We start from the raw sequence: 15,047 nt of genomic DNA, 5'->3' as shown, positions 1-15,047 counted from the left end.
GTCTCTGCACTCACATTGCTCACAGCCTGCTGGGTATGGACACTGCATCGATAAGTGCTCAGATTACTATGGGGACAGAGAAGAAGGTAGCTCAGTCAACCCTGAGGAGCGCAGGAGGTGTTTCCTGGACGGGGAGGTAGATCCTGGAAAGGCTGTGATGGGTTAGCCGTGCTGAGGTAGGGGTAGGGACAGTGTAGACAGCACTGAAGGCAAAGGGGACAGTGTGACCCACAGGACAACGGGGAGAAACGGCACGGGGTGAGGTATGAAACAGTTGCATTGGTGAAGCACAGTTTGAGGCAGGCTGGGTAAGAGCTGCTGCTGAAGAGATAGGGCTCAGATCGGGGGAATGTCCTGTAAGTCTTAGGAAGGAGGTTGGCCCCTGTCTCGTGGGTGAGCTGGAAGGGTTTTAAGCAGTGTGACTTGACCCATTCAGGATGCCTAAAAGCCTTTGGCTGCCGTGTCGCTCTGCTTTAAGTCTTCCAGGTGCTGTCAACTGTGATTTTCACTGTTACTTACACTGCTGTTGGTGTGCTGTATTTTGTAGGTAAACGGCCAAAAAAAGGAATGGCAACAGCCAAACAACGTCTCGGGAAGATCCTTAAACTGAACAGAAATGGCCATGCACGTTTCTTTGTGTGATGGAGCTGCGGCCGTGGCCACTATTCCCTTTGGAGACCGGTCTTGGGGTGCGGGAGCCTGGAGCTTCCACGCACCCCACTGAAGCAGTTTGCATGTACAGTAGGGAACACTGCCTGAAGAACAAAATGAACCTGATGCTGCATTTTCACTGTGCCACACCCACTCAGCAATAACCATTTGGGACCTGGTGGGGAGAGGAAGAAGGAGGGTAGAACCTTAAAAAGAGACCTTGAACTGGAAAGGGTCTCTTGTCAGGGCTTGAATTTCATTTTGTTGTTGGTAGTGTTTTGATTTATTTTCAGTGATAGGGTAAAGAATTATCAGTAATTTATTTAACAGATTTTTTTTTAAAGTTAACAGCTTTTAAATTCTTTCTTTTTTAAAGCTATTTATTTGGAAGATTTCTGGAGAAATATCTCACTAATTTAGATTTAAGAATGTGAAGGTTTTTAAATTATTTTTGATAGTGTGTGTGTTACACGTGGGGAAGAGCCACGGTAACAGTAACTAGTCTGGACTCTTAAATTTGCTATTCAGGTTAAAGTCTTAAACAGGGATTTGATGCATTAATTATTTTAAATTAAGATGTATATGAAAATCATTTTATTTTATATATTTCATGTGTTTTTTATAAGCTATTAGCTTCGCTTTTGCTAACATCCAAGGTGCATACTGTTATCCAGGTTGATTACCCACGTCCCACCTTCCCTCTGCACTCCCCCTCATTTCGTGACGACACAAGACTCTTCTCTTTGCAGGGAAACACTTTCGTAGCCAGTGTGTAAGAACTACATTCAAGACCCCACATTTCTCATTTCGTTTGACATTGCAGTTTTCTTCTAAATAGAAAAATAGGCTTCTTGCATTTTCACTTTTTGCTGATGATATCTGGGTCCCAAAGAGTACAGCTTTAATATCTTTTCCCTACTTGTGGGAAAAGTATTATAAGTTTGGTTAAATTGTCATGTTTGTAGTTTTCCAAATACATTTGTAACTCCAGAGGGCCTTCTTCATACTGCTGGTGTTGGAGGGCAGGGCCAGCACCTGCCACAGAGGTTATATTTTATGATGCTTTTATTCTGTATACCTAATCTGTTGGAAAATATGAAATATGGTTTGACTTAGAATATTCAAATCTGCATAATAAGCCGTAATATAATAAGAATATACTATATTAAGTTGTATAGAAGCAAGCATGTTGGAGTAGATGAATTGGGTGTGTGTGTGTGTGTGTGTGTGTGTGTGTATTTAGTTTTTTATTTCTTAACCTTCTAAAGAGTTATTTAAGATGTGGATATGGAGTAAAATGGGTGCTTTTTGCAGTTTCTTCCATCTGTCCTAACTTAACCAGTGCATAGTGAGGTTAAGTATCTGGTTGAGCTTTAAGGAATCATTTATCTCCTTTGTGCACAATTTTTACTAAATGCCAGTTTTCAGCTGCTTGCAATAGCTTATGTTTTCCTCTCCACCTGTGACATAAAAACAAGTAATTTCTTGTTTCTTGGGGGGGTGGGGTGGAGATATTTCCAGTTCTGACAATAGAGCATTTTATAAGTTCCTACAAAAAATACAGCCAAATTGGATAAAATTTATTTTTATGGAAAAGAAATACGGCCATATTATGGATTTGTCTTTTTTTTTTTTCACTCAGCAAGGTAGCAGGACTTTCCCTTTTAAGTATCACTTGAACAGCTAAGAAAAAAGAAGTCTATACCATTGTCTTTCATGGTTGCATTCAAATGTGTATTTTCAAAGAGAAATATTTCTTACTCTGTTTGCATTCTAATGTTTCATGGAATATATATATCTTATGAATTAGCCTTTTTGGTTTAAATGACTGGACCACTGTCTGGGTCTTATCTGGGTTTCAGGAAGAATTTTTATGGAAGTACTAAATGTCTATAATAGGCTGACTCAAAACTCTGTCTACACTATACCAAAACTAGGTAAGAAGTAGGTACAGTCGGTCATTTGGTTGGTCATCAGATCTCAAGATATCAAAAATGTGGGTTTGTGTGATTCTCTCACCTTTCCCACACAATACAGTACTGTGATGTTTTGGTTTTCTGTAGATAAACCATTTTAGTGTTATAGTACACATGTTTTGGTTTTAGTTTAGAAATGAGAATTATAATTTCTTTTTCCAGCTACATTAGGATCTGGGTTCTTTTGTTGTCTTTACATTTTTCACAGCTCTAAGTATTTTTAATTACCTTTTCTTTTCTTTAGCCATAAAAATGAAAATAAATTAATTTATTTTTATGAATTAAAATTGTGGCCAGTATCTGCCCTGTGTACTTAGGCCAATAAATACTAATTTTAAGTAGCCAGTATATGGAACTTCTAAGTGAAGGTACTGTGGATTCATTTTTGGCAGTGTTAGCCCATTAACTGGCTAAGTTTTAAAATTTTTCAGTAAGATGAAATAACCACTAAAATAGAATACATGTAAACTTTTTGTGAATTGGTAAAAATTCAGCCACTGAATCCAGTGACCTCCATAGTCAAAGCTCTTTTAAAATCACTGACTGTGCTGCATCCCTGTATCTCGTGGAAATGACTGAACTTTGAAGTGACTGCCGCCAGCATCTGGATTCAACTGTAATAACCTTTCATCTTTCCCTCAGTCTCATTTATAAATAATACCACCCTACAGACACAGCAACTTAGGAGGACAGCAGTGGTGGCATTTAGTTAGTTATAAGCAAATACAAATGATAACCAACAATTATCATTTAACGTATGCAATTTTAATTGTAGTAGCAGATAATCATTTTCCTTTATTGATTCAAATAAGTGACTTCTGTTAACCTGGGATCCCCTGTACTTTAATTCATAATATCCCATAATACTAAGCTCTCCATTATTGATTAATGATGTAAACTCTACAAAGCTGGCAGTTCATAATAGTCCAATATCCTAGAAATACTTTGAACTTAATAAGCATCAGTTGATTTTTAAAGCATACAGAATTGAAAATTCTGACCAAAATCATCTTATAAACTCAGAAAACAAGCTCATCTGTATCACTACTTAAATACTCAGCACTGAATACTGCTCTATTTTTTAATCCAATTATTGCCTTTTTAATGAACTCTACTGTATTTATTCGTATGAGATCAGATATTTATCATGCTTCTACTATGTGCCCAGCACTACTTAGTACTGTGGGAGTGGGGGGATATAAAGTTGGAGTTGTGGTCTCTGCTCTTGAAAGTATTCTTCTCTAGGAAATAAGCAGTATTATTTTCACTTCTAAGCAAACTTAAAAGAGGGCCCATTCATAGAAAAAACAAGACATAGCTTTATTAGTTTCAGTGGAGATACACTCTATAGAAGTAAAAAAAAAATTATTTTCAAAATATAAAAGACATTTCAAAATTAATAATTTAATGTTCATAATCACAGGGGCATGTTATAACATGAAAGGAGCAGAAGACCTGGGTGTTGGTCCAAGTTCTGCCCTTTATATTTCAGTTGTGTGACTTTGAATAAGTCACTTATTCTTTCTGAGTCTTAGTTTTCTCATTTGTAAATTTGGATCAAAACTCAGTTAGGAAAAACATAGAAAAGTGTTAATCTATTTACACTTCATATTTGCAGAGAATTTATAATAAGTTACAACTGACAACGAATGCACATTTATGTGCATTTTTAAATGAAAACTGCTGTTACTCATGAAATTTGCTTCATATCAAATATATGCCCAGAGCATGCTACCTAAAAAAAAACAAAACAGAAGAATCTCTAACAAGGTGCTGAAGTAATCTCAGAATCAGTGCGTGAAGTGAAAGAAAAAGGAATGAGATAGTTTGTGGAAAAGAGTGAGAATGTTTATCCTCAAGTAATCATTAAGATAATTAGACGATTTAAGGTAATTAAAATTAGTTTTGAGTTCTCAAAGAGTACTGCTTCACAGATTCTGCGTACTCTTCAAGGCACTAGAATAAGGTAAAATAAATCATGGAATTAGGATGGTTTAGCAACTACACACAGTAGTAGGGCAGGAAAATAAGGTGGAAGAATAATGGGGGATCAGCACAGACAGCTCTGAGTTGGCCAACAGTGGCTTATTGGGTAGAGAGAAACCACTGTAGTGTAGGAAGGGAGTCTTGACTGGAAGCTTCAGAAGAAAAGATTCTGCTTTTTTCAAGAAATGCCTTCTAGTGATGTCAGATGATGAATAACTGGCCCAGTATACTGCTGCTGTAGTAGATGTTGCAGTGTATAAGCTTTTATGATTTCATATTAAGAGATGACGGCTTTGTTATAAATTTGAAATTTTTTCAAAAATTCATTTTTCTCATTAAGTTATTAAGCTAATTGCTTCCTCCAGAAAGAGAAGTTAAAGGTCATCAGTCATTTTCAGATGCCCCAGATTTTCATTTAAAGCAGTTTTGAGAAGGTTGAACATCTGATCTTTAGCTTAAGAAAAGAGACAAACGAAACCCAGAGAGGGCGGTGACCAGCTGGGGGTACAGTGGATACTAGACCTCTGGTACTTGGCTCCCTATGGCAGCCCCTCTTCTGTGACACTGCAGCCTTGGCTCATCTGTGGTGGGTGATGTTGATATGCTTCCTAGAAGCCAGGGGGAAAGACAGAGGAAGTGACATACTCACTACATTGCTGTTGAACATAATGTAATTTTAATGCTGTAGCCTTACTAAACAACCTTCCCTTATTTTTTTAATTTTCAGTGAATGTCATGCCATAAGTCAGATATTTGATACTGCTTACCTAAAAATTTAAGGACATTAAGAAGCAAATGCCTATTTCCAAAGCAATTAGCTTATCATGACTAGTTTTACTCCGCTATGGTATTTCTTTTCTTCCTCAGTGGGTAGAGGAAACTTAATACTCATTTACCTGCATTCTACTCCTTAGAGTCTCCCTCTCACCCTTCGTGTCCTTTTCTAATGTCCTGAAGCTTTGTCTTAACAAGTGTAATATTGAATTTTCTTTTTGTTAAAGCCTTTTTGAAACTGTGTTCAGTGATTCTTCCAACAAGTTTTATCTGCTCTGCACTATTTCACTAATAAACCTTGGCTACCACGTAGCCCAAGACCTCCAAGTAGTTTACCTATGCAAGACCTGTGATGTTCTGAATTCACTTTTATTTCAGAAGACAACCTTAAATGGAACTTAATCATAAAGATAAACCTTGCCTCCACCCAGTTTTATTTTGGCCATTTCCTTTTCAAAGTGTCAGCTGTTTTCCCCCAAGATTTTTCACCAAAACAATGATCATAAGTGCTAGAATATATAATATTTTGCAGGAAAAAAATAACCCAGAAATACTCATATTTCTTTGGTGGATTTTGGTGGGTAACCATTACCAGCAGCAGGTGTAGTATATAATAAGGAGTTGATTCCTTGCCTAGAATCATTTCTTCCGTCTAAGAGTCATAGGATTCACCTTTTATTTTTGCAAAGCATACATATAACTTTCACATTATAGTCAGGGACCTGAGGTGTAACTTGCTAAGTGAACCCCAAGGTTATTTTATCTTGCAAAAGAAACCTAAACCAAACTAAGGGCCTTACATTTATGGTTAGACTGAATCAAAAGCTATAACCTCAGTTTTTCCAAAAACAGCTTCTGACTGCAAAGCAAGTCGTGCAGTTGTTAGGTATGAAATAGCACTGATCAGGAAATGCACGTGCATCTTGGCAGGCCGCGTTTCCTTCCGAAAAGACTTTTCTACTTTTAATATAAATTAAGCCATAACAGTTTCATGCTGTGGAAAGAGGGTGAAAAGGTTCATTTTAAGAGATTATATAATATGAATTTTCACATTTGCTGTGAAATGTCTAACTTCGCCAGTGCTTCAGCAGGTTTGTTTTATTTGGGGGGGCTGGGGGAAGGGTAGAGGGTGGTGACAGGGAGGGGTAGTCTTGGTTTTAGGGGGTTGAAATCTGTGAAATTTGAAAAGGGACAGTTGTTGGCTCTGGTATTTACTAGTTTTGTAGTAATGTTTTGCTAGCCTGACTGACTTTCCTGACCTGATTTTCATGCCCATGGTCCCAGGTGACTGGTAGCCTTTCTCGTTCGGGGTGTCTGCAGAATAGTGTCTTGTTGTGTGGGTAGGCAGTCAGCGTGTGTGCACATGTGTGTCCTTTGAATACAGAAGCACACTGTGACGGTGGAGTGGGGTGTGGCTGGGAAGTGGGATGCTGAAGCTTTAAGAGCATTTTTTTTTCCCGATTCATAACAGTATTTCCCATCTTTTGCCTGCAGGCAGGGAAAGTGTACAGTATTTATTTTGTTTCTGTTTTAAATTTGTAAGTTTTTAAGTAGTTTACATTGATTATTATAGAGAAGGACAAGTGACTTGTTTAAAGTTGTATTTGGTATTCCTACTTTTCAATTTCTGTATTTTAAAATATTGAAATTAAAATTGTATTACTTCTGTTTTGATTTTTTTTTTTTTAGCACTCGGTGTATTTTTTGCTCCTTTTGTTTGAAAGTATAAATGTTGAAAGTTGTATAAAATGTGTCTTTGAAAGAAAAAAATCTGAATTCTATATCCAATTCTGACTTTCTGTTCCCTTTTTCTGCTTATCGAGTCTTGAGAAAATTATTTGAGAATGTGAAAAGCTGTGTCAAACTTAGGCTCCTTCGAGTTCTGATGGTTTCAGTGTGAAAAGTTTGAATGTCTTATTACCTTATTAAATGTGTTGTTGGGGAAGCAGTTGCTGAAACAGGAACACAGAGGGGTGACTGGCTGTGCTGTGGTCATGGGTGGGGGTGCTTCCTCATGGTCACTTAAGAGCACGCGTGCACACACACACACACACACACACACACCCACCCACACACACCCCTCTTAGAGCACCCGCAGTATCACACACACACTCCCTATAGAGCACCCACAGTATCCCAGATCCTGCTCTACTTACAAGGTGAACAAACAGCAGACCTGTTCTCTTTCTCCGGAAGCTTCTGTGGCTGTGACAGGCGAGAGAGAACACGGCACCTGGGGCCTGGCTGCCTCGTGAAGGTGGGAATGGAAGTGCAGCTTTCCTGAGGAGGATGCGGTCCCTCTGGACAAGGTGCTCTGAGGACGCTGAGAGCCAGGCCTGGCAGGATCTGAGGGTGCCGGGAGAGAAGAGCAAGGAGGCAGGAGCTGTGCAGGAGTGCTGCAGGGCACAGGGCACAAGAGGGGCCTAGGAGCAGGTCAGGAAGTGGGCGGACAGACCACCTTGGAGGAGGATCCTGGAAACCAAAGCAACAGAAGGGCAGAGGCTTCTGCTCTGCCCCTGCCCAAGAGAGTAGAGGTCCCCAGGGCAGACACCCCAACAGCCTTACCAGAGTGTTACCCAAGCCATGTTTACACCACCTCTTTCTACTGACTGGCCCGCTTTCATCCAACTGATGGAAACCTAGATCTGAAGAAAGCTGTTTCAAAAAAAAAAAAACTAAATACTCTCTATAAGCCTGTGAGGTGTTTACCCTTCCTCCAGTTTGTTGGGACTGATTATCAAGACCTGCACTCATTAGACTTTGAGCCTGATTTTTGTGTTTCTACCAAGCAGTGAGACTGTGAGATACACCAGTGCAGGATATGGGTGTTGGAGAGTGGGGGGAACAAGTGCCACACAGCAGGCAGGGTTTTGAACAGAAGCCCTCATTATCTTTGTTTCATTAAGTACTTACTGTAGGCAAGGCATATTTTCATTTCTTCCTCATAATCACCCAATGAGCAAGGTGCTGTCCTCCCCGCCCTACTGATGGAACTGAGGCCAGAGGTTAAATAACACACTGCTAATGAGTAGAACTGAGATTGGAATCAAAGCCCAAATCTAAAAGCCATCTTATTTCTCTTGATTATTTTAAATTATTATATACTTTGAATTATTGAAAAAGAGTAAATGGTCTTTAGGAAAGGTTCTGTCCTAAAATTTTCTTTGTAAGCACCTATTTGGGATCAAAAGGAGTAGATGGTCTTTAGGAATGGTTCTGTTCTAAAATTTTCTTTGTAGGCACCCATTTGGGATCCAAAACATATTTTTAACAGAAATTTCCTGTCACTCAACTGAAGTTTTGAGTCTGTACTTTCTCAGGGGCTGGGTGCACATGAAATGACTGTTTCTCTTCTAGGAAGCCACCTTCTGGCTGTAAACAAGGGGCACGTGACGCAGGAAGCAAGCTTGAATCCCCAGTTGCAGTCCCCAGGGTCTGCGTAAAGGCCGTGCCTGTGCACCCTCCACCAGCCTGGCCAGCGCCCCCTGCGGGATGTGCTGCCCCTGCCACTGCAGCCCTTCCCTGTGGCCTCTCTGCCATCCTGTTCAGCCCCTCAGCTGCTGGCTCCGTGAGGGGATTGGCCCAGATGAGGAAGGAGAAAGACTGTCCGCTCTGCCTGTGCCTGCTAATACAGAGGCCCTGATTTCCAGAGCCTGGCTCCCCTCCCACTCCTACCCCAATCACCATCCACATATCATCATTCACTTTTAAGTTCCCCATACTCTCCTTCCTTGCTGGACTCTTGCTACCGTTGGGCCCAGAAATACGCTTTATGCGTCATTAAAAAGCCAGTTCTGAAGTTTTGTAGATTCATACTCCTTCTATGCCAGAGGTGGACAAAGAGGAAAAAGTGAAGGGCTTAAAAACAGAAAGTAATACATGTGGCAGATACAACTTGGAACAAAAGGTTCACAGTAATAAGATAGTATTTTGACCTTCCCTTAAGCATTTATTCTAGAAGCTGTCCTACCCAGGGAACTTGAGATACATTTCAGGTTCTGGAGTAACACCCATGGGTGGCGGATGACCTCTGGGGAATGGGAATAGGACAGAGGGGTCACCGAAGCTGGGAATCTGCACACACTCTCAGTTTATGATTTGGGTTTTTTTTTTTCCTAATTCAAATAACATTTCAATTTTGTAATTAAAAAAGATAAATCATGGGTTATGGATTAGCTGCCCCAAGATGCTAATTATACCATGTACCTATTCACACCCATCAGAAATCAGGCCCTTCTGAAACCATTAGGTGTCGTTTCAGGGACTCTGAAGAGCTCTGCTATACCATAGTCCCCAGTGTTAGTGCAGAAAAGGATTCAACCAGAGGCAGTGATAAGAAGTGATTCATCAGAACAGGACGCTTGTGAAGCTTAACAAACAGGTGGGCAAGAAATGTTAGGCCACAAGAACTTATTGGGCTACAGTTTAATAGTCAGGAAAAGTGGGGAGGGGGAGAATAACTGTTTTTCTTGAGTAGACTTCATGCTTCCATTATCAGCTCCTCCAGGTTGAGCAGGGGAGTTTTCTTGTCTCTACAAGGCCAAGCTAGGTCCACAAATTTTTTTTTTTTTACAATGTAGAAAGCATATCCTGCTGCTGCTAAGTCACTTCAGTTGTGTCCGACTCTGTGCGATCCCATAGACAGCAGCCCACCAGGCTCCCCCGTCCCTGGGTTTCTCCAGGCAAGAACACTGGAGTGGGTTGCCATTTCCTTCTCCAATGCATGAAAATGAAAAGTGAAAGTGAAGTCACTCAGTCGTGTCCAACTCTTAGCGATCCCCTGGACTGCAGCCTACCAGGCTCCTCTGTCCATGGATTTTTCCAGGCAAGAGTACTGGAGTGGGGTGCCATTGCCTTAGAAAGCATATCCTAGGGATCATAAACTTACTGAGCTCACTGGGCAGTATGTAGGTCTCATGCCACCATTGTTTTATTGTTTTGGGGCATGTCTCATCCTTCTGCAGCATTGTTGCTAACAAGCTTCTTAGCATTTTGTTGCTAAGCAAACCTGCTTTCTTGAGTAACCATTAACTTACAGGGGTTTCCCATATTTTTTCAACTTACAGTCCCCCAATGGGAATAACTATTTAATCACTTACTTTGTTCCTTTACTCTGGCCCTATCACTTCTGCTCCCCGGGGTGCAGTCTCACAGCAGGTGCAGCCTAGCAGGGCTGGGCTGGGTCAGGATGCTGAATGGGACAGAGGCCAGTCACCAGGGGGAAAACACCCCACCCCTGTTCTCAGCCATGTCTGTGCTCCATTTCTCACTCTGCAGAGTCCCTTGTTTTGTCTGAACTACCAGCCTGAGTTTAGGGCTGGGACTACATGTGTTTTCTATCATCAGCACCTGATGATAGTTCAGTTCAGTCACTCAGTCATGTCCGACTCTGAGACCCCATGGACTGCAGCATGCCAGGCCTCCCTATCCATCACCAACTCCTGGAGTTTACTCAAACTCATGTCCATTGAGTAGGTGATGCCATCCAACCATATTATCCTCTGTCGTCCCCTTCTCTTCCCTCCTTCAATGTTTCCCAGCATCAGGGTCTTTTCAAATGAGTCAGTTCTTCGCATCCCCAGAGTTTCAGTTCAGTTCAGTTCAGTCGCTCAGTCGTGTCCGACTCTCCGCGACCCCATGAATCACAGCATGCCAGGCCTCCCTATCCATCACCAACTCCTGGAGTTCACTCAAACTCATGTCCACAGAGTCGGTGATGCCATCCAGCCATCTCATTCTTGGTTGTCCCCTTCTCCTCCCGCCCCCAACCTTTCCTAGCATCAGAGTCTTTTCCAGTGAGTCAACTCGTCACACGAGGTGGCCAAAGTATTGCGGTTTCAGCTTTAGCATCAGTCCTTCCAATGAACACCCAGGATCGATCTCCCTTAGAATGGACTGGTTGGATCTCCTTGTGGTACAAGGGACTCTCAAGAGTCTTCTCCAGCACCACAGTTCAAAAGCATCAATTCTTCGGCGATCAGCTTTCTTCACAGTCCAACTCTCACATCCATACATGACCACGGGAAAAAACTATAGCCTTGACTAGACGGACCTGTGTTGGCAAAGTAATGTCTCTGCTTTTTAATATATTATCAAGGTTGGTCATAACTTTCCTTCCAAGGAGTAAGCGTCTTTTAATTTCATGGCTGCAGTCAGCATCCACAGTGATTTTGGAGCCCAAAAAATAAAGTCTGACACGGTTTCCACTGTTTCCCCATCTATTTCCCAAGAAGTGATGGGACCAGATGCCATGATCTTCGTTTTCTGAATGTTGAGCTTCAAGCCAACCTTTTCACTCTCTTCTTTCACTTTCATCAAGAGGCCTTTGAGTTCCTCTTCACTTTCTGCCATAAGGGTGGTGTCATCTGCATATCTGAGGTTATTGATATTTCTCCCGGCAATCCTGACTCCAGCTTGTGCTTCTTCCAGCCCAGCGTTCCTCATGATGTACTCTGCATATAAGTTAAATAAGCAGGGTGACAATATACAACCTTGACGTACTCCTTTTCCTATTTGGAACCAGTCTGTTTTTTCATGTCCAGTTCTAACTGTTGCTTCCTGACCTGCATACAGGTTTCTCAAGAGGCAGGTCAGGTGGTCTGGTATTCCCATCTCTTTCAGAATTTTCCACAGTTTATTGTGATCCACACAGTCAAAGGTCTTGGCATAGTCAATGAAGCAGAAATAGATGTTTTTCTGGAACTCTCTTGCTTTCTCCATAATCCAGCGGATGTTGGCAATTTGATCTCTGGTGCCTCTGCCTTTTCTAAAACCTGCTTGAACATCTCTAACTGTTTAGGACTAAGCTATTCTGAGATCTAGTTCTGGCCACAATGCTTGCCCTTGAACAGGTCTCAGTAATAATGATCTTAAGGGAACAAAAGGACAAACTGTTAACAGGCAAGAGAAGTAACAACAGCAAAGATAACAAAGCAGTTGTAAAGACTCCCAGTTCTGTTTCAGTGGTAAAGACTAGTCTGAAGCACTTTCTTGAGCTGTTCTGCAGAAGTTAATCACCCCTCAGGTGCTCGACCTGGAGAAGGAAATGGCAACCCACCCTGGTATTCTTACCTGAGGAATCCCATGGATAAAAGAGCCTGGTAGGCTACAGTCCATGGGGGTTGAAGAGTCAGACACGATTTAGCGACTAAGCAACAACAGGTGCTCAACCAGTAGATCAACTGGAAACTAAGGCCTGACGCTGTTTACATTTTCTGAACCTCATGACTGCAATCAATTAAAGCTTGGGTTCTGTCAGTTTACCCCAATTCTATGCTGACTTCTACTGAAGTCCTTTCATGAATATGCATGTACCCTTAGCTTAAGCCTTCCCCAGTTCAGGTGTTTGGGGAGACACTGCCTTGGGAAAGATCACCACTGTTCTTACTTGCTGCAGGTAATAAATCCTTCTTTCTCCTGATAGCTCTTTGGCTTGGTTGTGTCTTTTGGCTCAACACCCACCAAGAGGCAAACCAAGCTTTCGGATAACAAAATCACCTTTACTTTTTTAAAAAAATGTTATTTTATTGTCAAACTGCACTAAAACCACAATTAAAATTTAAAAGTTCAGTAAATTCCCTGGTGATTCAGTAGTTAGGACTCAGCAGTTTCACTTTGGGGGCCCAGGTTCAATCTCTGTTCAGGGAACTAAGAACCTGCAAGCCCCACAGCATGGCCAAAAATAAAACTGAACTTAAAATACAATTTTATTAAAAAAATACACAATGACCATTTTTTAAGCAATTAAAATCCAGGAGAAAAATTGCTCCTCACCCCGTCCCCTAACTAATTCATCTTCGTCTGTCCGTGTTGCTATCTCCTCTTCATCCACACACTTAATAGATCTTTGGTAGCTTAACAGCACTTAATAGCACTCTGGTAGTAATATTAAAACTAGAATTTTATGTTCATTTTAAGTTAATAGAATACGGTATTTTTTCCCCCACAATCTTTCCGCCCCTCAACGTTCTTTCCCCACTTTGCTACTGCCTCAGCTATCTCCGCCCGTTCAAAAATATTCCACCACAGTCACAGTCACACAGTCACTCACACACACACACACACACACACACACGATTCGCTTCTTGCTACCGATTTAGACATTTTGATACAGCTTTTTCACTTCACAACACATCATAGACACACGGGATTCGCTTCTTGCTACCGATTTAGACATTTTTATACAGCTTTCTTTTTTCACTTCACAACACATCATAGATGTCTTTCCAGGTCACAGGCAGAGATTTAACGCACGCTGGTTAGAGGTGTGTCCCAGTCTGGGATCAACCGCGTTGCTCCCATCACCCTACTTCCTCCACACAAACACTTCTGTACGTACCTTACCTACTGTTCCTTTTACTTCTAGAAGATGCTCAGAAAGATGGCTGGGTCAAAGATCACGCACATTAAACATTGTAATAACTGTTCCGGGATTATTTTCCCCAAGGGCTCTGTCTGACACGTCACATGTCAGTCAGCCACGCCCGTGAGGTGTTCCTGTGCCCCCATGGCCTTTAATATAGTCCATTCAGCAGGCGCGGGGAGAAATGGCTTTTTGTTAGAAAAGAAGGGATTTTCCCTTTTAAAACAAGGGATTCACAGCCTGCGCTGAAGAGAAAGTAACACTGAGGCCGCCTTTGCGGCTCTGTGATTGCTTCCACCTGAGGGGCCCCAGTGCGTCTGCCGGGTTTCCCTCAGCGTCTAGCGCGGGACTCGCGCGACGCCGCCTGGCAGTTCGCAAGTGCGCGTCCCAGGCCGCTCCGCCCAGCGCCGGGCGCAAAGGTGCGCGGTCCGCCTGCCGCGCTACTTCCCGACGCCCGGAGTCAAAAGCTGGCGGCGCGCGCTCCCGGGCGGCCCCACCGCACCCTCGTCCCGGCGAAGGCGCCACCAGCACGCTAAGCGCGACCCCTGGGCTGGGTCGACTCGCTTCCTGTCAGCACTCTGAGGGGACTCGTGGCCGAGTCCCCCGGACGCTGAAGAAGCTCCCGCGGGCTTCCGACGGGGCGGGCGAGCACAGCTGAGGGGCGCGGTGCCGGAAGGTGCCGAGCTCCGCTCAGCTGAGAGCCGGAGGCGTGGCGAGGCCACCGGGTTCTGTTTTCCCCCAGTCGGGGGGAGCTTTCAGTTTCGTTTTCGGCCGCAGTCTCCGCCCCGCGGGAGCCGCCTGCGCCCCTCCAGTCGCGGGCCCGACGACCATGGCGCCGGCCGCCCTTCTCCGTGAGGTGACCCAGGTGCTGTGCGCGGCCGGGGGCGCCTTGGAGCTGGAGGAGCTGCGGCGCCGCGTGCGGCCGAGCGTCGGCGGCGACGTGCTGGACCGGCTGCTGCGGGAGCGCGGGCGCTTCGTGGTGGCGCGGCGGGCGGCCGGGGCGGGCGCGGCGGCCGTCGAGCGCGTGGTGCTGGCCGTGTCGCCGCTGCGGCTGTGCGGCGCCCATCTGGGCCCGAAGCCGGGCTGCGCGGGGCTGTGCGCGCAGCTGCACCTCTGCAAGCTCTTGTTCTACGGCAAGTGCAAGTTCCTCAGGGACGGGTAAGGCGCCGCGCCGGGAGCCCGACGGCGGGGAGGGCGTCTTCTTCGCTCCCCGCCCTTCGTCAGTTTGGGGGCAGAGACTGAGGTGGCTGTTCCGCGGCCTGTACCCCCTCCCCCTCCTTTCTCTTCAGCGAACGTTT

The 15,047-nt window shown here is 43.6% G+C and overlaps 2 protein-coding genes and 1 long non-coding RNA gene across 3 annotated transcripts in view; 2 read left to right on the top strand and 1 right to left on the bottom strand.

The window, feature by feature from the left end:
* KDM7A (lysine demethylase 7A) overlaps positions 1–7,175 on the top strand; it is a 77,038-nt gene extending 69,863 nt beyond the window's left edge. The window contains exon 20 of the mRNA XM_055421362.2: positions 548–7,175. Within this exon, the coding sequence (XP_055277337.2) occupies positions 548–642 (95 nt within the window). The 3' untranslated portion in view covers positions 643–7,175. The remainder of the gene's footprint in view (positions 1–547) is intronic.
* A 368-nt stretch (positions 7,176–7,543) lies between these two features.
* LOC148778402 (uncharacterized) lies at positions 7,544–14,334 on the bottom strand. The gene is made up of 2 exons (XR_016037080.1): positions 13,726–14,334; positions 7,544–7,733 (listed from the first exon to the last, which is right to left on the bottom strand). It is a non-coding gene; the product is annotated as an uncharacterized LOC148778402 (long non-coding RNA).
* PARP12 (poly(ADP-ribose) polymerase family member 12) overlaps positions 14,334–15,047 on the top strand; it is a 43,926-nt gene continuing 43,212 nt past the window's right edge. Inside the window, exon 1 of the mRNA XM_055421361.2 lies at positions 14,334–14,907. Within this exon, the coding sequence (XP_055277336.2) occupies positions 14,579–14,907 (329 nt within the window). The 5' untranslated portion in view covers positions 14,334–14,578. The remainder of the gene's footprint in view (positions 14,908–15,047) is intronic.

This window comes from Moschus berezovskii, chromosome 3 (genome assembly GCF_049115385.1).
Source record: "Moschus berezovskii isolate FMDL1 chromosome 3, NW_MosBer_1.0, whole genome shotgun sequence".
Classification (NCBI taxonomy): Eukaryota; Metazoa; Chordata; class Mammalia; order Artiodactyla; family Moschidae; genus Moschus; species Moschus berezovskii.
The sequence above is the reverse complement of the archived record's forward strand: the minus strand, read 5'-3'. Positions and strand labels throughout refer to the sequence as shown.